The sequence below is a fragment of the Manis pentadactyla genome, chromosome 10, assembly GCF_030020395.1.
Source record: "Manis pentadactyla isolate mManPen7 chromosome 10, mManPen7.hap1, whole genome shotgun sequence".
NCBI lineage: Eukaryota > Metazoa > Chordata > Mammalia > Pholidota > Manidae > Manis > Manis pentadactyla.
In genome coordinates, this window is record NC_080028.1 from 19,644,165 (window position 1) to 19,671,377 (window position 27,213).

General features: G+C 42.6%; 1 protein-coding gene across 3 annotated transcripts in view; it reads right to left on the bottom strand.

Annotated features, from left to right (window-relative positions):
- Positions 1-27,213, bottom strand: part of ANO4 (anoctamin 4) — a 388,767-nt gene that overhangs the window by 113,731 nt on the left and 247,823 nt on the right. For all 3 annotated transcript variants that reach the window (XM_036891459.2, XM_036891457.2, XM_036891460.2), the window contains 2 exons: positions 25,399-25,443; positions 16,568-16,699 (listed from right to left, as the gene is read on the bottom strand). In XM_036891459.2, the coding sequence (XP_036747354.2) occupies positions 16,568-16,699; positions 25,399-25,443 (177 nt within the window). The remainder of the gene's footprint in view (positions 1-16,567; positions 16,700-25,398; positions 25,444-27,213) is intronic.

The window sequence follows — 27,213 nt, forward strand, 5'->3', positions numbered from 1 at the left end:
TATAAAGCTGTGCTAGGTAGAATAACGACCCCCAAAAGATGCTGACATTAGTCAGCATACTAATCCCTAAAACCTGTGAATACGTTACACTATATGGCCAAGAGGAATTAACACTGCAGATTAAATTAGAGTGCTAGTTGCCTGACTTTAAGATAGGGAGATTATCCCTGTGGGTCTGATTAACCACAAGGGTTCTTAAGAATGGAAGAGGAAGGCAGAAGAGTCTGAGGAGGAGATGTGCTAGGAGAAGCAAAGTCAGGGGTATGGGATGTGAGAAGGAAGGTGTGGATAAAGTGAAGGTTCCTATGGCCTGGATTCTCCCTGGCCCTGGTTGGCCTGCTCACTGCACATGTGTGGGCAATACATTGTCATTGGCTATATATAAAGAGCTCTGCCCAGTGCTCTGGGTGACAGGGTGGCATGAGTGCTGCACAGCTGCAGGAGAGCAGAGACTGGAGTGGTGGCAGTGCCGAGGACAGAGACTGAGACGGCTGCAGGAGGGCAGAGAGGCCTGGAGGCAGAGACTGGCTCACTGCATGCAGACTCGCTCTGGTTGGACAGGATTCTGGTGATTGACCTGCCACCGTAGGAATAAAGTTGGGCATAAACCCTTTCACCCCGAGAACGTTCCATTGTCATTTTTTGGTCTCATTGACTCCATAGTGCACTTGTCCAGGGCTGAAACCCATTGGCAAGATGGAAGGGATGCAGCACTGCTGGCTTTGAAGATGGAGTAAGGGGCCACGAGCCAAGACCTGCAGCAGCTTCTACAAGGTGAACAAGACAAGGAAACAGATTCTCCCCCTGAGCCCCTAGAAGAGAACGCAGCCCTAGCACACCTTGATTTTAGCCTACTGAGACCCGTGTCAGCCTTCTAACCTACAGAACCATAAGATAGTACATTTGTGTTGCTTTAAGCCATGACATTCACGGTAATTTGTTACAACAGCCATAGAAAACGGACACATAATGTTATGAGGGTAAGACTGGAGCCTGAATGCCCAGCCTTAGCATCCAAGCCCTACCACTTACCAGCTGTGTTTCTCTGGACAAGTTATTTAACCTCTCTGTGCCTCAGTTTCCTCCTCTATAAAAACAGGGATAAGAACTGTACCTTACTCATGGGGTTAAATGAGTTTATAACGGTGAAGTACTTGGAACCTAGTAAACACCATATGTATACATCAGCTATCATGATTCCTTCAATAAGCTCCCTACTGCTGCACTGAATTACCTCCTCTGAATCTGAATTTTGAGAGGGACCTTCTGGAACTACAGTACTTCAGTAAGATCACTGATTCTAATGCTGACCTCCCCAGGCCCCGCAGTTGGCTAGTGCAGGACAGCTTTCTGTGGGGTCAGATCTTTAGGCTTCCGTACAGTATGGCTGGTGAGCTGCCTGGAGGCCCGGTTCTGGTGACCTACATAAAATGACCAAATGGCATCACGCACTGGTTTATAAGGATATGTACCCACTGCTTTGCTTTTACTGCTTCTCAAACATGAATATATGTTCAAGTGAAATGTAAGGCTATTTGCTTTTTAATCAGTTCTCGGATTGAACTTTTGCAGAATGTTGTTCAAATTACAATGAGATTAGTTTAGGACATACTGCAGTATTTTGCTGCAGAGTTTAGACATGTCTAAACTGTCACTGAAGGTTATGGCCGTGAGCAATTAATTCTTCAGACCCATGCGGATGGGCTTAATGGAAACAGCCTTTGGAAAAGCCCTACAAGGCATTTGCTCTGAGAAGGTTGCCGAGGACACTGTCCACTACGTCATTTAGAGCCTCTCCTTCTCTGTGCAAGAATTTTATTCCTTGAAAGTGCTAAGAAAAGCATTGCCTCACAAAGGGATTGGCTTTCTTCCTCTCTGACAATTGGAACCATGTGACTTGCTGTGTTTCACCCTCTGGAAGCCTGATATGTTGGTTCATTAATCAACTACTACAGATACATAGGCCACTAAAGCCTGCAAATCAGAGCCTGTTTTTTTTTTTCTGCCTACTCTAAATGATATTCTCTTTGGTTCAGAATATTTATTTATATTTCACCATTTTATTTTATTTGTCACTCACCCACCTTGAAAGCTTTAACAATAAATTCCAAGGGCAATCGGATATTTTATACTGCCCTCTCAAATATGTACATGACACTTGGATTAAAATGTGTGCCACATGAGGTTACTATCTTGGGGTCAGTCATTGGTCCAGGTAACAGAATTTAATGGTCATAAAACTTTCTATAGGGAAGACAGTCTGTTAGCAGAACTGAGACCAAGAATAAATCAACAGGCCAGGAGTAAAGTCAAGCTGAGCATGGAGACTAGTTGACTATGTTTTTTGACTTCCCATCTGGATGTTCTGGGTTTAGATGGGAGAGCCTGACCCGGGGGACCTGGCGCTGTCCTCCAGCGGTGGCAATAATGTCAACTCTTCTGTGCTCCTTTCCTGCTCTATTAGGTCTTAGGATCATGCCCGGGTGCCACTGGCTGCCAGGCACACACATTCCTGCCCTCAGTGGCTCACAGTCTACCAGGGGAAGAATGGCACATGAGCAAATTTCATTTCAAGGGGTCATTTTATAATGCCCATTTCACACATACACAGGACACACATTGAAAGGTTTTGTGTACAGCCAGTGCTGCATATAATCAATCCCCTTCTTTTTTCTCTTATTCATCACTAACACCCATCGCCTTGTCATTTCTGTTTCTTCCACATGCCCACACGTGCTTGCAAATGAGGGCCATCGCTGGGGCTGCTCTCCTACCTGGAACTCTCTCTCCCCCTCTTACCTCCTTCAGGTCTTTCTCTAATCACACCTAATATCTGAGCCCTAACTGGAGGAATATAAATGCTGCCTTTTGAAAACGCAACCTGTACCCACAGCCCCATGCCAGCATTCTTTATTCCCTATCCCTACTCCCCTTTGTCTCCTTTTCCATGGGCATTTATCACATTCTATGCTTTACACTATTCAAAATAATTTTTTTGACCTCAGTATCATAGACACAGGCTGGATGCCCCCGTGCTGCGGGCAGCTGCCTATGCACTGCTTCTAGGATGGTCCGCATCCCTGAGTGCCACCCCCTAGGCACCAGTGACCCTCTCCACCCTGAGCTGTGACAACAGAAAACGTTTCCAGACACTGGAATCACCCCCCACCCCCCAAGTTGAGAAAAACTGCTTTATCATTTATTACCGATTACCCCGAGCTCAAAGGTGAGCTCCAGAAGGGCCGCCGTCTTCACCTATTTGTCCTCTGTAGGTTTCTGAGTGCTCAGAACAATAGGCTTGGTGCTTGTGAATAAATAAACATCTATTCAAACATTTGCACACACCGCAAAGATGAACTTCGGATTCTCCTATTAGGAAGCGGCCCACATATAATTTCACCTAACTTTTTATAGGTTTTCATAAAAATAAATAATGGTAATGAAAGAAAAGAAATACAGGGTGGACCATTTTGTGTCTGCATCTAACACAAACATTTTCTGAAAGGCAAGTAGAAATTGATCTATTTCTTGAAAGTATATACTGTGTATCTACTATAAAATGTGACATGACTCTTTTCCATATTTCCTTTTCTCTGTCTACCAGCAGAAAACCTTTAGTATGAGTGTGGTCTTAGAAAGCAATAGTGGCCTCAGAGGTATTGCTGCCAGAGCCATTTGAAGAATGAAGGGTGGTGATGCTTACGCAGGCCAGCATTCCCAGGCAAGGAGGTGGAGAGGAATAAATTAATTCTTAAATGGACTGCTGGTCACAGTCATCAGATTCAACTGGAGTTTAATGTATCTCAGAGAGTGGGTGGTCCTGCCTGAAGGGTGTCACATGACACAAAGCAGTAGAGCAAAGGGGATTCTCAAGGGGAGAGGGGGTTGTGATTTCTGTGCCCTCTCCACCACCACCAGGGATGTCTGGAGACGTTTTTGATTTTCACAATTAACCAGGGAGGGAACTGCTATTAGTATCTGATGGATAGAGGCCAGGGATGTTACTAATCATCTTACGAAGCCCAGGACAGCTCCCCACCACAGAGCTAATTCAGTCCAGAAAGTCAGTAGTTACTGCTTCTCAAACGTGGATGTACCTTCTAATGTAGTGTTAGACTATTTGTTTTTTTATCGAGTTACAAATTTGATTTTTTGGACCTTGTTTTTCTGAGTATAAAGACCTATGATGAAATTATTCCATGTTGTCTTTATTACTTTTATCCTTACTTCATTCATTTAATAGACAAGTACTGAGCACCTATTGTATGCCAGGCATTGGGTTAGGTACTGGAACCACTGTGAGCAAAAACACATATGGCCTATGCCTCCATAGTTCACAGTTTACCTAGAGAGTTAGGCATTAATCATATAACACCCAAATAATTGTCAAATTTCAAATGTAGAAAATGTTACATAGGAAATATGTGACTAAAAAAGAATACAGCAAACAGGCCTGGACTTTGGAAGGATGGGAGGAGGGCTTCCTTGGAAAGCATCTTTGGAGCTAAATTTTGAAGGATGAATACTAATAAACTAGGTGAAGGGAAGAAGCACAGAAAGAGAATCCCAGGAGAGAAAATAACATGTGCAAATGCCCCGAGGCAGAGCACATCTGAAGAACTGGGAGAAGTTGAATGTGTCTGGATCCTAAAAAAATGAGGGGTGGAGGGCAATGAAGGCAGATAAGGCTGGAGAGGAGGTGGTGGTGTGGTGAGGCCATCCAAGGCCTTGTAGGTCATCTCAATAATCTGATATTTATTCTAAAGTTTTTAAGCAGGGTGAAGTGACACGATGAGATGTACATGTTGAAAACATTCTGTATGCACTTGTGAGAAAGGATTGGAGGTGGGCAAATACAGAATCAGGGAGACCTGTTATATTATTTCTAGGTTTCAGAAGTGAGATAATTGTGGTGAAGACAGAAGATGCTGGATTAAAAAGACACTTAGGATGTGAAATCTTCAGCCCTTGGAGATACATTAGATGTGGGCAGTGGAGGGAAGGGAGGTGTCTTGAATAGTTTATAGGCTCTGAATTCAGCAACTGGACAAAGATCAGTTTTATTTACTGGCCAGGGGACAATAGAAGTGGACCACATTTGAGAAGAAAATATCTTGAATTAGGTTTGAAATGAGTGAACCGTGAGCTAACGTCACATCAGCTTTCTTCTTTACTCACGTGATTCTCCTGATATCATTTTTATCTAGTCATTTATTTTCTCATTTAACAAACCATTATTAAGTACCAAACCATGGGATTCAAAAATGATGATTCAGACATACTATTTCACAGAGCTTACAGTCTCAGAGAAAACAATGGAAGAAAATGTATGGTACTACTAATTAAGAGCTATGGAGGTGGAGCCAAGATGGTGGCGTGAGTAGAGAAGCAGAAATCCCCTCCCAAAACAACATCCAGACCACATCCACACCAGTGAGAACCCAGCGCCTCGCGAAGGGGGTAAGATACAAGCCCCAGCCGGCGGGAGCCGAGCGCCCCTCCCCCCAGCTCCCGGCGGGAGAAGAGCAGGCAGAGCGGGAGGGAGACGGAGCCCAGGACTGCCGAACACCCAGCCCCCGCCATCCGGGCCAGAGCGCAGACACAGTGCGTGCCCAGGGGGCCCTGGATGCTAGGGAAACAGGGCAGCAAGAACAGTGAGCGGGCACCAGAGGCCTGGCGCTGGAGGACATAAGAAAAGCGAGCGGCCATTTTTTTTTTTTTCTGTTTTGTTTTGGCGAGCGCTTTCTGGAAGTCTTAAAGGGATAGGGACCCCAATACTAGGGAAACAGGGCCGCAAGACCGGTGAGCAGATGCCTGAGGCTGGCGCTGGAGAATAAAAAAAAACAAGCGGCCATTATTTATTTATTTATTTATTTTTTTGATTAAAAAAAATTTTTTTTTTTTTTTTTTGTGGTTGTTGTTTTATTTTGGCGGGTGCTTTTTGGAAGTCTTAAAGGGGCAGGGTGGGACACTTAATCCAGAGGTACGGAATCCCGGGATCTCTGGGCACCCTAACCCCTGGGCTACAGGGAGCAGGGAGGCCCCTTACGGAGATAAATAGCCTCCCAGCAGCTCCTGCTCCAACGCGACTCCACCACTTTGGAGCAGCTGCCCGAGCCAGGCCACGCCCACAGCAACAGCGGAGATTAACTCCATAGCAGCCGGGCAGGAAGCAGAAGCCCTGTCTGCGCGCAGCTGCGCAGCACAAGCCACTAGAGGTCGCTGTTCTCCCAGGAGATGAGGGCCACAAACCAACAAGAAGGGAAGTTCTTCCAGCCGTCACTCGTCCCAGCTCTGCAGACTATTCCTATCACCATGAATAGGCAAAACTACAGGCAGACAAAGATCACAGAGACAACACCAGAGAAGGAGACAGACCTAACCAGTCTTCCTGACAAAGAATTCAAAATAAGAATCATAAACATGCTGACAGAGATGCAGAGAAATACGCAAGAGAAATGGGATGAAGTCTGGAGGGAGATCACAGATGCCAGAAAGGAGATCACAGAAATGAAACAAACTCTGGAAGGGTTTATAAGCAGAATGGATAAGATGCAAGAGGCCATTGATGGAATTGAAACCAGAGAACAGGAACGCATAGAAGCTGACACAGAGAGAGATAAAAGGATCTCCAGGAATGAAACAATATTAAGAGAACTGTGTGACCAATCCAAAAGGAACAATATCTGTATTATAGGGGTACCAGAAGAAGAAGAGGGATGGAAAGTATCTTGGAAGAAATAATTGCTGAAAACTTCCCCAAACTGGGGGAGGAAATAATCGAACAGGCCACGGAAATACACAGAACCCCCAACAGAAAGGATCCAAGGAGGAGAACACCAAGACACATAATAATTAAAATGGCAAAGATCAAGGACAAGGAAAGAGTTTTAAAGGCAGCTAGAGAGAAAATGGTCACCTATAAAGGAAAACCCATCAGGCTAACATCAGACTTCTCGACAGAAACCCTACAGGCCAGAAGAGAATGGCATGATATATTTAATACAATGAAACAGAAGGGCCTTGAACCAAGGATACTGTATCCAGCACGACTATCATTCAAATATGACGGTGGGATTAAACAATTCCCAGACAAACAAAAGCTGAGGGCATTTGCTTCCCACAAACCAGCTCTACAGGACATCTTACAGGGACTGCTCTAGATGGGAGCACTCCTAGAAAGAGCACAGAACAAAACACCCAACATATGAAGAATCGAGGAGGAGGAACAAGAAGAGAGAGAAGAAAAGAATCTCCAGACAGTGTATATAACAGCTCAATAAGCGAGCTAAGTTAGGCAGTAAGATACTAAAGAGGCTAACCTTGAACCTTTGGTAACCACGAATTTAAAGCCTGCAATGGCAATAAGTACATGTCTTTCAATAGTCAACCTAAATGTTAATGGGTTGAATGCACCAATCAAAAGACACAGAGTAACAGAATGGATATAAAAGCAAGACCCATCTATATGCTGCTTACAAGAAACTCACCTCAAACCCAAAGACATGTACAGACTAAAAGTCAAGGGATGGAAAAACATATTTCAGGCAAACAACAGCGAGAAGAAAGCAGGGGTTGCAGTACTAATATCAGACAAAATAGACTTCAAAACAAAGAAAGTAACAAGAGATAAAGAAGGACACTACATAATGATAAAGGGCTCAGTCAAACAAGAGGATATAACCATTCTAAATATATATGCACCCAACACAGGAGCACCACCATATGTGAAACAAATACTAACAGAACTAAAGGGGGAAATAGACTGCAATGCATTCATTTTAGGAGACTTCAACACACCACACACTCCAAAGGATAGATCCACCGGGCAGAAAATAAGTAAGGAGATGGAAGCACTGAACAACACGGTAGAGCAGATGGACCTAATAGACATCTACAGAACTCTACATCCAAAAGCAACAGAATACACATTCTTCTCAAGTGCACATGGAACATTTCTCCAGAACAGACCACATACTAGGCCACAAAAAGAGCCTCAGTAAATTCCAAAAGATTGAAATCCTACCAACCAACTTTTCAGACCACAAAGGCATAAAACTAGAAATAAAATGTACAAAGAAAGCAAAAAGGCTCACAAACACTTGGAAGCTTAACAACACGCTCCTAAATAATCAATGGATCAATGACCAAATCAAAATGGAGATCCAGCAATATATGGAAACAAATGACAACAACAACACTAAGCCCCAACTTCTGTGGGACACAGCAAAAGCAGTCTTAAGAGGAAAGTATATAGCAATCCAAGCATATTTAAAAAAGGAAGAGCAATCCCAAATGAATGGTCTAATGTCACAATTATCGAAATTGGAAAAAGAAGAACAGAAGAGGCCTAAGGTCAGCAGAAGGAGGGACATAATAAAGATCAGAGAAGAAATAAATAAAATTCAGAAGAATAAAACAATAGCAAAAATCAATGAAACCAAGAGCTGGTTCTTCGAGAAAATAAACAAAATAGATAAGCCTCTAGCCAGACTTATTAAGAGGAAAAAAGAGTCAACACAAATCAACAGTATCAGAAACGAGAAAGGAAAAATCATGACGGACCCCACAGAAATACAAAGAATTATTAGAGAATACTATGAAAACCTATATGCTAACAAGCTGGGAAACCTAGGAGAAATGGACAACTTCCTAGAAAAATACAACCTTCCAAGACTGACCCAGAAAGAAACAGAAAATATAAACAGGCCAATTACCAGCAACGAAATTGAAGTAGTAATCAAAAAACTACCAAAGAACAAAACCCCCGGGCCAGATGGATTTACCTCAGAATTTTATCAGACATACAGGGAAGACATAATACCCATTCTCCTTAAAGTTTTTCAAAAAATAGAGGAGGAGGGGATACTCCCAAACTCATTCTATGAAGCTAACATCACCTTAATACCAAAACCAGGCAAAGACCCCACCAAAAAAGAACACTAAAGACCAATATCCCTGATGAACGTAGATGCAAAAATACTCAACAAAATATTAGCAAACCGAATTCAAAAATACATCAAAAGGATCATACACCATGACCAAGTGGGATTCATCCCAGGGATGCAAGGATGGTACAACATTCGAAAGTCCATCAACATCATCCACCACATCAACAAAAAGAAAGACAAAAACCACATGATCATCTCCATAGATGCTGAAAAAGCATTTGACAAAGTTCAACATCCATTCATGATGAAAACTCTCAGCAAAATGGGAATAGAGGGCAAGTACCTCAACATAATAAAGGCCATCTATGATAAACCCACAGCCAACATTATATTGAACAGCGAGAAGCTGAAAGCATTTCCTCTGAGATCGGGAACTAGACAGGGATGCCCACTCTCCCCACTGTTATTTAACATAGTACTGGAGGTCCTAGCCATGGCAATCAGACAAAACAAAAAACTACAAGGAATCCAGATTGGTAAAGAAGAAGTTAAACTGTCACTTTTTGCAGATGACATGATACTGTACATAAGAAACCCTAAAGACACCACCCCAAAACTACTAGAACTGATATCGGAATACAGCAAAGTTGCAGGATACAAAAGCAACACACAGAAATCTGTGGCTTTCCGATACACTAACAATGAATCAACAGAAAGAGAAATCAGGAAAACAACTCCATTCACAATTGCATCAAAAAAAAAAAAAAACCTAGGAATAAACCTAACCAAAGAAGAGAAAGACTTATACTCTGAAAACTACAAGTCACTCTTAAGAGAAATTAAAGGGGACACTAACAGATGGAAACGCATCCCATACTCGTGGCTAGGAAGAATTAATATCGTCAAAATGGCCATCCTGCCCAAAGCAATATACAGATTTGATGCAATCCCTATGAAACTACCAGCAACATTCTTCAATGAACTGGAACAAATAATTCAAAAATTCATATGGAAACACCAAAGACCCTGAATAGCCAAAGCAATCCTGAGAAAGAAGAATAAAGTAGGGGGGATCTCACTCCCCAACTTCAAGCTCTACTATAAAGCCGTAGTAATCAAGACAATTTGATACTGGCACAAGAACAGAGCCACAGACCAATGGAACAGACTAGAGAATCCAAACATTAATCCAGACATATATGGTCAATGAATATTTGATAAAGGAGCCATGGACATACAATGGCGAAATGACAGTCTCTTCAACAGATGGTGCTGGCAAAACTGGACAGCTACATGTAGGAGAATGAATCTGGAACATTGTCTAACCCCATATACAAAAGTAAACTCAAAATGGATCAAAGACCTGAATGCAAGTCATGAAACCATTAAACTCTTGGAAGAAAACAGGCAAAAACCTCTTAGACATAAACATGAGTGACCTCTTCTTGAACATATCTCCCCGGGCAAGGAAAACAACAGCAAAAATGAACAAGTGGGACTATATTAAGCTGAAAAGCTTCTGTACAGCAAAATACACCATCAATAGAACAAAAAGAAACCCTACAGTATGGGAGAATATATTTGAAAATGACAGATCTGATAAAGGCTTGACGTCCAGAATATATAAAGAGCTCACACGCCTCAACAAACAAAAAGCAAATAATCCAATTAAAAAATGGGCAGAGGAACTGAACAGACAGTTCTCCAAAAAAGAAATACAGATGGCCAACAGACACATGAAAAGATGCTCCACATCGCTAATTATCAGAGAAATGCAAATTAAAACTACAATGAGGTATCACCTCACATCAGTAAGGATGGCTGCCATCCAAAAGACAAACAACAACAAATGTTGGCGAGGCTGTGGAGAAAGGGGAACCCTCCTACACTGCTGGTGGGAATGTAAATTAGTTCAACCATCGTGGAAAGCAGTATGGAGTTACATCAAAATGCTCAAAACAGACTTACCATTTGACCCAGGAATTGCACTCCTAGGAATTTACCCTAAGAATGCAGCAATCAAGTTTGAGAAAGACAGATGCACCCCTATGTTTATCGCAGCACTATTTACAATAACCAAGAATTGGAAGCAACCTAAATGTCCATCGATAGATGAGTGGATAAAGAAGTGTGGTACATATACACAATGGAATACTACTCAGCCACAAGAAAAGGGCATATCCTACAATTTGCAGCAACATGGATGGAGCTGGAGGGTATTATGCTCAGTGAAACAAGCCAAGCGGAGAAAGAGAAATACCAAATGATTTCATTCGTCTGTGAAATATAAGTACAAAGGAAAAACTGAAGGAACAAAACAGCAGCAGAATCACAGAACTCAAGAATGGACTAACAGGTACCAAAGGGAAAGGGACTGGGGAGGATGGGTGGGTAGGGAGGGATAAGGGGGGGGAGAAAAAGAGGGGTATTAAGATTAGCATCCATAGGGGGGTGGGAGAAAGGGGAGGGCTGTACAACACAGAGAAGGCAAGTAGTGATTCTACAACATTTTGCTATACTGATGGACAGTGACTGTAAAGGGGTTTATAGGGGGTACCTGGTATAGGGGTGAGCCTAGTAAACATAATATTCGTCATGTAAGTGTAGATTAATGATACAAAAAAAAAAAAAAGGCAGTTCCTGTGTGGTGACCTCCAATGAGTTCTACACAAGGGTATAAAGGGCATATAAAAGTGTAGGCAAAGGGCCTGTTTGTGTTTATACAGAAGATCAAAGCCTAATTTGGCTACCCCGAAAATCAACTAAGATATGATATGAAAAAGAACTTCCAACATCAGCACTCTCTGGAAGACTCATGCCAGAAGATGATCATCAAAAAACCCCAACAAAGATCCACGCACTGCTACAGCTGTAGATGCACTCATCCCACCAGCTCCTGGACTTGCCGTGGGAATGAGGAAGGAGATATCTAAGCTGGCCTGTGAATACAGTAAAACAACAAATTTGACTGGATCTATACTGTTGGAACTCAACCAAGAATTAGGAGAAGTGCAAATTGTAGCGCTCCAAAATCTTACAACTACAGACTATTTACTGTTAAAAGAACATATGGGATGTGAACAGTCCCCAGGAATGGGTTGTTTTAATTTGTCTGATTTCTCTCAGACTGTTCAAGTTCAGTTGGACAATATCCACCATATCATAGATAAGTTTTCACAAATGCCTAAGGTGCCTAACTGGTTTTCTTGGTTTCACTGGAGATGGATGGTAATTACAGGTATGCTTTGTTTATGTAACTATACTCCTATTATGTTAATGTGTGTGCGCAATTTAAGTAGTAGCTTAAAACCTATCCATGCTGAAGTTACTCTACAAGAAGATATGTCAAAGAAATAATCAATCTTCCCATGTTTTCTTCCGCCTGCTACTTCTATAGCTTTTCTTCTTCCTTCCTAATTACAACCCTTAAATAGAATTCATGCCTCATATCAAATTTACCGAGTCTTATAATTCTTCCAAGTGGTAAAGATACCTCAAGACAAATGCTGGGCATAGAAGCCACAGGGCATTATTATGCAAAGAAGTAAAAAGCTAACCTTTTCAAACAATAAGGCTTCTCTCTCACTTAACCAACTTCACATTTCCCTGTATGGCCCCGGAAGATGACTGGTTAGCCAGAGACGGGTAAGATTCCTCAAGGGAGGAACAACCTAAGACAGGCACAGTCACAGGGGGGCCATCAGGTGAGAAACTGTGGATCAACAGAGGGGAGGCTTAGAACCTCACCCCCCCTGTGCTGAGAGAAATCTTCTGCATACGTGGATGTTTTATTGCCCTTGTCTAGCTTGGATTAACACATAGTCTACAGGCACACACCTGATCATCTACATTTGCTCTCTTACAACACTAAACTATGTTTTCTACCTTTATCTTGTATCTACCTACCACTTCAGCATTTTATTAAAAATATTAATAATAAAGAGAGAAATGTGGTATCTACATATAAATCAAGTATAAAAATCAAATGAGTATTCATATTTGAACTGTTTATAGTTCATAATGCATGAACAAATCCGAAAGTTTCTGTGATGACTGCCCTTGTATTGTTCACCATGTAACTTATTCACTATGTAAGAATTTGTTCTCCATGTAATAACTTGTTCGTTATGCTTCAGAAGATTGGACACTGATGAAAATTAGGCTTGGGGTGGATTAATGATTGTGCATTGAGCATTGACTCCCTATATAGAATTTTATTGTTGTTAACAACCATTTGACCAATAAATATGAGAGATGCCCTCACAAGAAAAAAAAAAAGTACACACTTCCAATTGTAAAATAAATAAGTAACCAGGATGTAATATATAGCATCAGGAATATAGTCAAAATATTGTAACAACTTGGTATGGTGATAGCTGGTACCTAGAATTATCATGTATATAAATGTTGAGTCACTGTGTTGTACACCTGAAACTAATGTAATACTGTGTGTCAACTACCCTTCAATAAAAAATAATTATCTACAAAAAAAAAAAAGAGCTATGACAGGAAAGAAATATTACCAAGACATAGAAGAATGCACCTCACCCAGCACTGGGGGTCGGGATGGGCAACCCTGGAAGGTGTTCTGAAGGAGATGTCCCTGATGAAACCTGAGTGCATGGAACCTAAGGCAAAGGGTACACAGGCAGAGGGAGAAACGGGTGCAGACAGGAGATAAGAGGGCACAGGGAGTGAACGAAATCTGAATGGCTCGGTGCAGCCAAAGCGCACAAACAGGGAATGGAAACAGGAGCTGGTGAGCCAACCCGAGCTTATCCTGAGAGCAAAGTATTTGTAAGGCTTCTTTTCCACTCAGATCATTCTTTATGAAACTGTCAACTCTCTTCTCTCTTTTTCTATACTTTCATTTATACATGCACTCACTTAAATTGCTATTATTCTCTTTTATTCCTAGGCAAACACGGTATCAAACATTCTGCAAGCCCAAGAAGTCACATGGGATTTTAGGCTGCATTTGGAAAACCAGGGGATCGTGTTGTATTTCCCAGAGCTCATTAACTAGCTACTTCAGATGATTTAAAACCCATTAATAAACCCTCAAAGCATCTTCAGGGAAATTTTGTTTCAGACTGTACCAAACAATTGTTTCCGACTTGACAGCCAGTGTTCTGCAACTCTTACTTTTCCATATTCAGAGAGAAAGAAATCCCACTGCCCTCAAGGTTCAAGACACTTGTTTAATTTCATCTCCCAACTGCAAGACAGAATTGTCTCTGCTATCCTCATGGTCCCCCTGAGGTCTGGCTCTTAGGTCTGCTTGGTTTCAGCTGGCTGTCCACATTTTCCTCCTTAGTTCTCCTGTCTTGAAAGCTAGCTTTCACTGAGCACTCTCATTTTTCAAACAATAATGCCAGGTTTTCTCACACCCTCTTCCCAGTCACTGCAAACTACTTTTAGTTCTTCCAACACTCCACTCTGTTCCATGCCTTTCTATCTTTAAACATTCATTATTTTCACTTCTTGAGATAGGTTTCCTCCCTGACCTACATGGACAAGTGTTATCCTCCAAGACCCATCTCAAGTATTTTATTCTTTTCATCCATGCTTTTCTCTTAGAACCTCCCTCCAAATCTGGAAACTGCAAGGCTCCCGAAGTCACATCCATTATACTGTTTGCAATTATTTCAAATGGTCTTCTGTTTTCACTAGGCTGGGGTAAAGACTATATTACTTATCTTTATAGCCTCTGTACCCAGACAGGGCCTGGCAAGAAGCAGACACCAAGTGAGTGATGATTGAATGGATCAATTATTCAGTGAATCAATAACCAAACATGCCAGCAAAGGCCTCTAAAACATGACAGAGATGGCTGAAATACCCCATCTCCCAGGCTAGCATCCCTCATTTATTGTGTATTTTTAAATACTTGTAAATATATGGTACTTGGTTTTAGTTCCTAGAGATCATGATGAGTGCCCAGGTTCCTCTGACTTTGAGGACCCTGCAGAGGTACTTTGTTCTGAAGCAAGAACATCAGGAAAATTCACCAATGTGAAGGTTAGCACTGGAAACCCTCCTCTTCTATTCACTGATACCCCTTTAAAGTAAAACAAAACCTCAGGTGCACACCATATACTTAATTGGTTCCTCCATCCAGGTATCCACCTATCTATCTATCTCATACCTCTTCACCTACCTTTATCCATTTGAAATAAAACAGGACACCAGGCACACACCATATATTTTAAGGATACCCGCATTTACTGAGCCACCTATCCATCCATCCATCTGCCTATATCCAAGTGCCTACCCATCCATCCATCCAAACATTTTGAGACGTTCTTGCACTGTGCTAGGCACTCAGGTAGGTGAGAAGCAAAGGGAAAATCTGCATGTAAATCAGACGCCACTTCAGAATTTAAAAACAAGCCCTTACCTAAGAAACCTGAAGATGAACAACATGAGCCTGGCAAGGGTTTAAGAGCAAGAACATGCCAGCTTTCATTGTTTTCTCGTAAGAAAACATCCTAATCTCCGAGTTAACATGAGGACCCTCTCACTTCCTATTTCCCAGGGAGGATATAATTAGGATTTTTGAGGCCAGGCTGTGAGTTTCATGTCTTCGTCAATGACCCTTTTAATGTCCATATAATGTGGCTGGGTTGGCATCAATCTGACCTGTGGATATTCCACACTGTTCCTGTTACTTCCCTTGTATTGCACATCATACACGTTGATGCAGAACACCTGTTCTTTGATTTTCTTTTCTCCTCTGCCTTCCAGAAGTCCACAGATTTAACTGATTTTCTGTGGCTGAAACATGCTTCCACCTTGCATTCCCTGCAACACAGTGACTGCATTTAGCTCATTTTTTTCTCAAAGTTGCCAACCTATTTTTGAAAAAAGTCTGTCAGCACTTTCCTCCCCTTAGGTAAGTCATTTTTACTGAGGCCTTCTCTATGGCTGGAGCACGGAGAGCCAGGAATTCCTGAAGTCTGGCTGAGAGCGAGTGTGGGCCAACTTGATCTAAGAAGCTGTTTTTGCCTAGGTGTTTGAAGTCTTGGCATGCTTTTCTGTCCTACCACTGGCCCTGCCATCAGCCATGATTTCTTATCATGTCAGAAGCTTCAGTCAATACCCTAACACTTTTACAATTCCTCAAAATCTCAGTTACTTTGCCAACTCGCCCCCCTGACCCCCACATGTCAAAAGTGACAAATTACTATTCAGAGACAGTTCAGAGAGTAGATGAGCCAGCAAGCAGACTTCTAGGTGGTGCGGCTTTTCCTGCAACTGGGTAAATTGCTGAGGGTATTCAGATTCAGGAAGAAGAAAACCACCCCCCTTTTCAATAGGGAAAGGAGTAGCCAGTTCCCTGTCTGCTGGCTCCAGGCTGACGAGCCTTCGGGGGCTCTGAGCCCTGGGGAACGGCAGAACCACAGCTCAGAGGGAGCCTGGCTCTGCAGATCAGCATGGAGAAGGTTCTGAGCACGTGTGCTATGGTGTTAAGCCACTGAGACCCAGGACTGTTTGTTAGAGCAGTTGGCTTAGCTTACCCTAATACAAAAGGGACATGAACACTCACAGGACCTTCAGGGAGGAAGGGCACTAAGCTGTTCCTTCCACATGCCAAGGAATCAAAAGCGTGCGGGACAAGGCTCTACCCAGCTGCACACCCTCGGCAGGACAAGGCTTTCACAGGAGGCACTCACTGATGGATCCTTTGCTGGCTGAAAGGGGCAGTGTAGCAGTCATTCTCCTCCAGGTCTGGTAGTGTCTCCTTGTCCAGCCTCATTGGCTTCTTAGGTAACCATCTCCGAAACCTGCTTATTTGTTTATCGATCCTGTGGTACATGAAAGGCAAGACCAAAGGGTACAGCATGTCAGCATTGCCCTGAAACGCAGGAGGGACGTCTGCATAGAGCGGTAATGAGGACACCACACATGCAGGCACGCTCACGGCACTCACGGGGCCCCCGTTTCACAGACGGAAGGTAGAGAGCACAACTCCTATGTTCTTCTGTTTTCCCCAAGGGGCCTCAACATAATCCATTTCAGCCTGTCTACAGCCTGCAGGCGTTATGTGAGTCTACCCACACGCCAATAAAAGACCACGGAGTCATAACAAGGCTGGCAGGCTCTGGAGAGGGAGTTGACAGCCCTGCAAGCATGCACCAGAGAACACGTTCTGGAAATTTGTGTCGTGCTTGTAAAAATGCTCCTGTCTTTCCTTGGCTTGGGAGGACTTCTAACTGTAGTGGACTTTGGGCAGGGGGCCCACAGCACAGCCCAGTGGGCTGACTGTGTGCAGAGTGCCATGTCATGATTTGCTTCCTGCCTCCCACACCTGCCCGAGCAGCCTCTCAGCACCCAGCAGGCTGTTCAGCTTCCCCTGCTCCCATTTCAGGCTGACTCCATGGTTCTTGGGATGCTGCGGCATCAGGACCGGCGTCAGGACACAAACGTGTCACTCTGGCCAGGGCACACGATCATGCCAAGTCACAGAAAACACAGTGTCGTAAAAATGGTTCTCAAGCTCCAGGCTTCCCCTGGCTGCCTCCCCATTGCCTGGGACTTCTGCTGATGAAAACATCTGACTTCCAAGTGACCAGATTTTCAATTATTCACACAAACCACAAGACGGAACAAAAACAACCACAGACTTTAAAATAATTATGCTACCAGGTATCTATACCACTGACATTTTTTCCCCCCAAAAGCATCAAATATCAAATAGCATCTCCCTGGGGTAGATGGAAAGGTACCACGCACATCTGACACATCACAAAAATGACCCATGGCTGGGGGAGATTATCCAGTCCAAATTACCCAGCCAATAAATAAAGCCAGTATCAGAATGCAGATTTTGTACTCCTGATGTTAGGGATCACCTCATCAAAAGAGTTGATACTGGAAATCTTCACTTAAGGGCTACACAAGGGACAGATTCCTCTAAAAAGTATCTAAGTGCCGTCTAAGTCTGCGAACTGAGAACACATGGAATTGGGTGTGTCTTAATTTTTTCCAATCAAAAACAGATTTACATGGCCATTGATCTTTTTCAGTGAAATGTCCAGCTGAAAGAATTAGTTTGATGTGATCAATCAACTCCAAGACAGAAAATAATGGTCAACTCCTCTTTTATCCTCAGCGCGGCTCCAACCTCACCACCGCCCCAGCTCTGCCCAGTGGTGGCCGTCCTTTTCCCAGAACCCCTGAAAGTTCAAACTGGACAGAATCTCAGTTTCTCCAGGACCCTCCAGTCAAAGAAGACCTGGCCTTCCACACATACACACACCCAGGGTCACGTAACCTGATTCTACCCAGGATCATGTAACCAGAAAAGAATAGATTGGAAGGGTCCAAGGCCCCAAGAAGGGGGTAAGTTCCAATCTCATCTTCTGGCCCTCCCCTCCCTCACCATCTTTTTAAAGATACATAAAACATAGTGAAATGATGTGCTGAAGAGAGGAAGTATGACACAGTGGTTTAGAACTTAAATCCTGGCTCTGTAAACATCAGCAATGTGACCTTGGGCAGGTTATTTAATTTTGCTATGCCTTGATTTCCTGATATGTAAAATGGGCATGAAAATGATACTTGACTCAGAGGGCTGTGATGATTAACTGATCAATATGTACACACAATCTTCAGAACAGTGTCTGGTATACAGTAAGCATTGGCTATTGTTATCTTTTTTTTTTCTCCCCAAAATAAGAATTTGAGCAACCATCTTGCCTCTTAACATTTTTGCCTCTTTTCTTTTCAATTCAGTTAATTGTGCTTCACCAGCATCTATCACTTGTACAAGTTCAATGACTGAGACCTTAAATAGACTCATAGATTAGACTTAGGCTAAGCTGGTGGCCTTCCCCAAGGCTCCTGGCTTTATTTCACCTGATTGTCTTAAAACTCATTCAAGAAAGAAGACATTGGCCCAGAGGTTTTTCATATTAGACCTTTACCTCCCACACATGTCCAGTCTGCTGCACTAATCGGATTACACTTTGCCAAGTTCACATTCTCACAGAATCTAGGCCCTGTGTGCAACAACTATGAATTAAATCCAGTGTGGATAAAAACAAATAAAGCTGTGAAAAATCAGGCATAAATACTCTATGGGAATGAAATGGCAGCTTTCATTTCATTCAACCAGCTTGCAGGACCACAATTTAAATGAAATGTGGAGATGACGGAGAGACAGAAGAACAGGGCAATGAAAACAATTAATTAATTGAAAATTGAGGGGGGTGCAGAGGGAAAGGAAGTGAGGGGAGGCCGCTCAGCGTGGTGAGAAGCAGCTGGGATTCCTGACCCGGAGGCCTAAATCCTGGCTCTGCTCCTTATCAGCTGTGTGGCCTGCCACAAATCACCCACCCTCTGGAGCCTTACTTTTCAGGGGTTTTCAAGTGGGATCATCCTCGTCTTACTGACCTGGCAGGGTTGACAGGAGGCTTACAAAGGACGGCGTGCTTGAAGCGCTTGGAGAAGCCGCCAGGCCGAGGGCAGTGTCATTAATAACTTTTTGAGGAACACAGAGGTTAATGTAAAAAATGGGAAGAAGAACTGAGCTTTTTAAAACACTAGGATGGAAGAAAGGTATCCGAAAGACATCTTAAAAATAGAGACACCCTGACTGGGGATGAGGGGTGGGGACCAGCCTTCACTGGCGTAGCCCAAGCAGAAGCAGGGGGAAAAACATGGACCGTCCAGGTTGACCAACACCTTGACTTCAGCCTTGGGAGACCCTGAGCCGAGAAAGCAGTTCAGCCCCCCTCCCCTGCACTTCTGACTTGCAAAAATGTGAGATTATAAATTTGTGTGGTTTTATGCCGCTAAATTTACAGGAATGTGTTACGACAGTAACAGGAATATAATACACCTCTGGAAACAGTCTTGGTCTGATCTTCCCCTTAAGACCTGACCATGGCTAGCCAGGCTCCCAAAGCCGAGCTGACATTCTACACACTGTCCCCACCTGCCAATCAGGTGGCTCTGGGAACACGGGTCTGTGTGTCTGGGACTGGATGGGAAGTGACCGCTCTTCCACAAACACAGTCTCATCCCCAAATTGTGCCAGTCAGACATCACTGAGGATCCCCTTCCACCACTCAAAGGAGAAATACCCAGTGCAAAAGCCATCAGGCTAGAAGGTGTGAGACTCGAGGTGGATTCTTGATTCTGCTGTTGTATGCTGGCGTGGCCTCGGACGGACCTTTTATCCTTGGAATCCTCATCTGTAAATGATGATCAAGAAGATGCTTTTTAGATACTACATGTTGGTGGTGGTTTTGGCAAGAATACCTTGGCTATGTCATTATAAACAAACTTGAGTTAATAGAGAGCTTTCCTTTCCAATGCATAATGGATAACCTTCTGTATAGAATGATGGACTTGGGAGTCGGCTGGAAGCCGGTTTGGATCTTACTTGTTCAGCTCACCGTGGTGAGTGACATGCTGGGCAGGAGACTAAATACTCTGAGCTGATACTCCTGTTGCATAAGCCAGAGGTGAGGACTATACAAGACAATGATCACCGAGGGTTTGCACAATGCCTTGGACCCACAGAGAGCTCAGTTAAGCAGGACTGTCTAGCATGAGGAAAATGGTGACGGTGGTGAACATTTCTGTAGAAAGTCCTGAAGGGAAATTCCAAAGTTAACTTTCTCACTTGCATATTGAGGTCTCAGCTGCTGTCTTCATCTAACAAGCTTCTTTAAACAGCAATCCTGAAATTTGCTTGGATATATAAAGTTGAGAAACCAACTAACAAATAAGCATCCGATTTGTCTCTTCACTAGAGGAGTGGGGCTTACTTAATGAAGCCTCCACTGACTGACAGGGAAAAGAAAAGAGAAAATGTTCACTTAATGATTGAGCATTGATTTGGGTTGGATACATCATCACTCTGTCCCATTCCTGCCATTTCCTGAGCAAAAGCCCTCTTATGGACTATGTGGGCAAATCAATAGAGAAGATGGATCATCCGTTTGGGCATATCTGGCCTTAACTTGCCAAGGTAGTCTCTGACTCAAAGGCGAGTACTTTTATAGAAAGTAGTTATGATAGTGAGTTCAGGTTTCCCCCAAAGTGCTGGTTCAAGGCAGGTGGGGTTCAGGTAGCTGGGAAGAGCTGGGAGCCCAGCACAAGTGAATGGGCACAGACTTGTTACTTCTGCTGAGCAGGCCCTTCCCAAGCTGGGCCTTGGGCATGTGCCTTGGGAAGGGTCTGCTTAAACTGCTTTGACCCTCATCCCTTCAGCTGCAAAGCGTCACCCCCTCAGGAGTGAGGATGATTAAGGATCATGCAAAGGACTTCACTCCCCGCAGGCAGGAGGCCTTTATAAACACCCACTCAGTGCAGGGCCCCGACCTGGATGCGGGGCACGTGCCCTGAAAGGCAGAAGATGAAGGCTTTTTCCTTGAGCCACTAACAACCCAGGAGGGAGTTTGTACTAATGACAACTTAATTAGGCCAAATTAAATGAAACGGGCTACTTCAGAGACACCTGCTTTTCCCCAGACCAGAGTAGTATAGTAATAGCATCATGTTTTGAACAGTTAGATTACATTTTCAGGGATGATATGCCTGGAGGGAACCTACAGAAGAGTTGTTTTTTTAAAACGGAGACACCTCACATAGCAGTAAATGAAGCCCGCCCGGACTGATGACAATTAGACAACAGGAGGCTTGGATTTCTCTTTCCTCGTCTTAGAGCCAAGTGCCCTGCATCGACAGCCTTTCCTTGGATAGGAGTTAGGGATCTTTGGAAGCTAATGTGATTCTTTGAGGTCACAAGGCTTCTAAATGGGGCATGGCCTAAATATCTCACAGAGAAGTCCAAAGGCTTTGGTATATTTACATATATTTATTTTATTTTAAATAAGGATGGAAATGCACTAGCTATTTTGTTGTTTTGCCTGCATACTCATGGATAAGATTATGACTGCACTGCATGCATAATGCAGGAGGGTCCACCATTCATTCTGCCAGCGATTGCAAAGGATAACATTGGGCAGGATGCGTAGGGGGAGGGGAAAGCAGTGAGTAGTAATGAGATGTAATGTAGTTTCAGCCACAAGCCACCCATGATAATCAAATTTGTTACTTTGTCATCAACATCTTCTACCGGCTGTGTTTGTACTATTTGGTAAAGGAAAAAAAAAAGGCAGAAGAAAGATAAAACAATAAATTCCCTTTCTTTATTGGATAGGTAGTTTGTAGTACCTGTAAAGCTGCCCACAGATAAGAATCAAACCAGCCTTTAACAGGCCAAGTACATGGAGGAAAAGTGCATTTACTCCCAAGACACATATCTGAACTTGCATGAGTGTGCTTTATGGGGGCCAGGTAACTTTTTAAAATAACGTTTTGGTGAAAAGATGCTTTATTTCTCTGTCTGCTCAGAAATTTACAACACCATTTGTCTTCTCCTTAAAGGAGAGAGGTCTGTTTTTGGGGTGCTTTCATGAATTAATGAAATTAAATACTATTTATATGGATGAAACTAACAGCTGAATTAAAAATACCCATATTTAGTAGGACATGAGAATTTTAGGCTATCAGGAAGCAATGTTTTATTACTGGTGCTCAACCAGCAGAGCAAATTGTGATGTATCCTTCATTCTGGAGAATCAGAGCTGGCTACACAGAATCTGTTTAGTGGGGAAATGAAACGTTAAAGTAGATCTAAACATTTCTAATAAACTGCATTTAAAGAATTAGCCCAGACATTGGGCTTCTCAAACTTACACCACCCTAGTGAGGTCCAAACTTAATTCCATGTGGTTAGCAATGCAATTTATCTGGAGAGGCATTCTGAATCAATGTGTTATACTACTGTATTTAGGATTTCTTTTTTCTTTATTGTGCCCTCCAGGGACTGTCATTGCCTAAATTATTCTATGGTTGTGATTTATGTACTTGAAAAAAGCAACAGCTTTTTCAGACCAAAGACTAGTGTTTAGTAAGCTACCCTTCCAGTTTAAGAAACAAGGATTTCTCAAGGTCTTACTCAAAACTTCTCCTCTGCGCAAATGAGAATATGTGGTTGGCCACATGTTCCCAGTCTCCTCTGCTGCTCTTCTCTTGGCTACTGTTCCTAATTCCCTTCCCTCTTTCTCTTTTCCTTTACCCAAGGTAGTAGTGAACCTTCCTGCCTCCAGCAGCTCACCAGGACTCGCCTGTTCTCCATCAGCTGTTCATTTGGAATCCATCACCCTCCACTCTGCGGTCATCATTCTCAAAGTACAGCTCCAGACCTGCATCAGCAATCCTCAGGACCTTGACAGAGGTGCAGATTCCTGAGCCTTACCCCAGAAACCCTGGAGATGCGCCCCGTCATCTGAGCATTAAAAAGCCTGCAGATAATCCCGATGCACACTCACGTGTGAGAACTACTGCTCCGGGGGGACTGCTATGGAGGCGGTTGCAGCAACTTCTAACTATCCCCAATTGATCCTCATCTCTGAGCCTTCCTCAGAAGCTGAAGGACACCCCTCCACGCAGAAACTCATTCTGGTGCCTCAGATGCTGTCCTCCCTCAGGTCTCCCTCAACTGCTTAAATAGTCCTTTTTCATTCTCCTCACTTTCTATCTCAACACAGATATTTCAAGAAATTGCCACTGGCCCTCTTCTCTCCACACTTCACATCCTTCCCTGGGAATGTCCACCCACTCTTCTGGCTAAAGCATGACTTTTATGTCTCTGACTCCCAAATCAGATTCTCTAGCGTCACCTCTAACTGCTTTGCCATCAGTTCCAACACCTCAAAGACCTACTGTGAATTAGAATATATAATTATTAAAACATAAATTAGCATCTTTCTCACCGCCCCTGTATTTCTTCTGTATTTCCATTTCTTTTATCCCCAACATTGTCTAATCCCTTAGACTTGAAAATCTCTTTCTTCCCACCACCTCAATTTCTGAATACCTGTGAAGTGCCTAAGTCCTTTTTCCTGTAATTTCACAATCTTTCTCATGTACTCTGCCTGTTTGCTTTACAGATTATTTTTTTGTCTCTCCAGGGAGTAGAACTATAATCTGAGTGTTCTTTAGAGTAAAAATTAAAGAGAGAGAGAGCGATTATGGCTTAAGGAAGAACTTTCTAACTGGTACCCACAGATGGGTTTGGAATTTTTTTGTCCCTGAAGATGTTCAAACATGGGCTGGCTGACCATACAGCAGGTACAAGTATCTGATGAGTGGTTAAACTTGATGGCATTTGATAGCACACCTGACCTTGAAATCATATGGTACCTTTCATCACCATGTTCTTCCACGCCTCGTTGCTCACCCTTCCCCCAGAGTGTGAGCATATGTTTCAGTGTCAAGTGTACGTCTGAGACTTAGGCAGACCCAGTTTTCCTATGCTTTTCTTTGTGACCTCCTTTCTCCTCCACCTCACACATGTGTCTGAAGATTCACTCATTCATCCCACCAACTATGAGTTAAATACTGGAAACAGAGACCTGGGCGAGTCACCCTTGCCTTCGTATACTATACAGGTGGAGAGATGGACATCTGGACATCTGCATCATAGTTTGGAGCACAGAACCAGCAATGTTTGCTGTAACACTGGCAAAAGTTTGACAACTATTGAGAACTACTGATACAGGCTAAAGAGTTGCATCCGATTTTTATAGAATACATGCATTTGAGTAAACCCACTAACATATATCAATTACTCTTATACTTATTCTACGTTGCACATAAACAGGGTGAACTTGAATCTTAAATCACAGAACTAACTACCGCATTTTCAGAGGAATACAGTGGTTTCCAAGTTTAACCATCAGCTCAGCTCAGGGTGAATGGTCATGTAAGACCAGTCAGAACTCTGAAATTAGATTGCTAATGATCACAACAGAATCAAGTTAAAAGATACCACTGATGCTTCCCCTTTCTCCCTAGCTTCTCCGAGAACAGGGAGAAACAAGTTTTGGAAGGATACACAGTACAGGAAAGGCAGTATTCAGTAGAATTTTGGTGGTGGTGGAGTGGGAGGAATGGGGAGAAGAGAGGCAGTAAGAGCTCCTGAGTGAGATCATGCATCCACTTACTCTGTTAACAAAATATTACTAACATAGGAGGGGTCCCACCTATTGGGGGCTGAGCAGCCATGAGCTTTTTGAAAGGGTGACAGTCTACACCTCAAGATTTCAAATTACATACAGGGGAGGGAGGAATGTGTGTGGGGAACAAAATAACATTCAGATCAAAGATGCTCTAAACATCTGGGTTTTTAGGTGATTGACCTAATAGAACAGGCTTTAAAAAAAAGAAAAAAGAAAAACTAGCCCCAACACACCTGCAGATGAATTCCATTTCCCAAGAGTGGAGAGGCTAAGGGAAGGCTCAGAGGGCCATACCCGTCTTTGCTTTTTTCTCAGGCTAACCTGAAGGAGCTGTTTGAGGAATGTGCATGGCAGCCAGCTTTCCAGGTGAGAAAGGCCCATCTCCCCCAGCTTGCATTCTGTGTCCCTGCTGGGGCATACAGGTCAACAGAACAAACACCATCGTGACAGAGCATGCTACTAACCTGCTCATGAACTTGTACCGGCGGGGCAGGTAATAGATTTTTCTCCTGGAAGAACAGCAAAAATGAAGCCAGTCGAGAAGAAAACCCATCGTCAGTTACAGTTTGAACTAGCAAGGAAGGAAAGGAGATTGAAGATAGAAGCCTGTAAGAGGTGAAGAAGAAAAAACTAAAAAGAGATTAACAGCGAGAAATGTAGTGGGAATGTAGGGCATGCATTTCTGAGTCATGAAATAGTTTCTACTGGTATTTCCTCCTTTCCTCATTACCATAATCTTTTATGGTTGCTCCTTGGCTACAAAACCTCTGCAGAGCGGTGATTTGGAGCATGGGTATTTGTATGAGATCAGCTGAACTCAGCCTTTTTTTTCAAGGATACAGAGATGGATTGCAAGCCTGCTAGCAACATAAATAATTTAATGGGCACACTATCATATTACCTAATATTTATATAGCACTTTAGGTTGATAGAACACTTCTTTCATTCGATATAGGCAGGGGTGACATAAAAATACATATTTACAACCAGTGTGGGAAGAACACTAACTAACCAACATCAATAGCCTGCTGCAAATAACCAAACTAGGGTACACTGCCTAGCCGTGGGCATGGCTATGGGTGAATTCAAGACGTAAACCAAGGAATTCTGGAAAACGTTTTTAAAAATCACACTTACTAAGGATCTGTTGTACTTCTGTATATCTGCATTTTAAAAAGTATTTCATATGAAAATTCTGGGTGGAGTTTGGATGGGGTAGACATGTTAGATGCTTTATGAAAATGCAATTTCCCTTTCCATGTTTTGGGCTCCAACCCATAGAGTAGTGATGACATGATGTGATGTTCTGGTATTCTGAACTGTTATGAGCTATCTCAGAAACATGGAAAATGGGACGTTTATACACCAAAACTTATTTTGCATATCTGTGAAAACTTAAATACATATATCCATGTTTTAATAGGTGAAGCTATAGAGACAATAAAAAGATCAATGGTTGCCAAGGGGGGGTGGCTTGTGGGGAAAAGAGGTGAATAGATGGAGTAAAGGGTTTTTTTTAGGGCAGTGGAACTACTCTGTGTGATACCGTCACAATGGACATGACATTATGCATTTGCCAAAACCCACAGAATGTACAACACAAAGAGTAAACTCTGAAGAATTATTAGCTTGAGTAGTAGTGATGTATCAATATTGGTCCACCACTTGTACAAATATACTACACTAATACACTTAATAATTAAGGAAATGGTGAGGGGGTTATATGGGAACACTGTACTATCTTCTCAATTTTCTGTGAACCTGAAAATGCCCTAAAAAATAATTTCTTAATTAAAAAAATGCCATCCTCATGGACATGTATGTATTTAAGAAGCATGTTTTATTGGCAATTTCCCATATAATACCTATTGCTCTATTTCCTTTTAAATATTGTAGGAATAGGAATCCAAAGAGATTAAACCTGTGATTCAGAAGCAAGTCTACAGAAAATAATAAATATAGACAAGATTCTTTGAGGCATTTAAATTCAGCCAAATTGATGTTTGTACATTTTGTTGAAATGATGTGGCAAGACAATCCCACCTTTGGAAATACATCTTTCTCCTTAGGCTAGAATTATTTGTCTGAAATATTGGACAATGAAAGCATATATGTTAAATGCATTCGATTTCATCAAGTGGAGCTATGCTTAGCTAAAATCACATCAATATTAAAGAGGCCAATTAGTGTCCATACATTAATGTTATTTTTCCTAAAATTCTTGTCCTGCAGGAATTCCTACATTTAAAAACAAGATGATTATTCATAGATACTGTTTC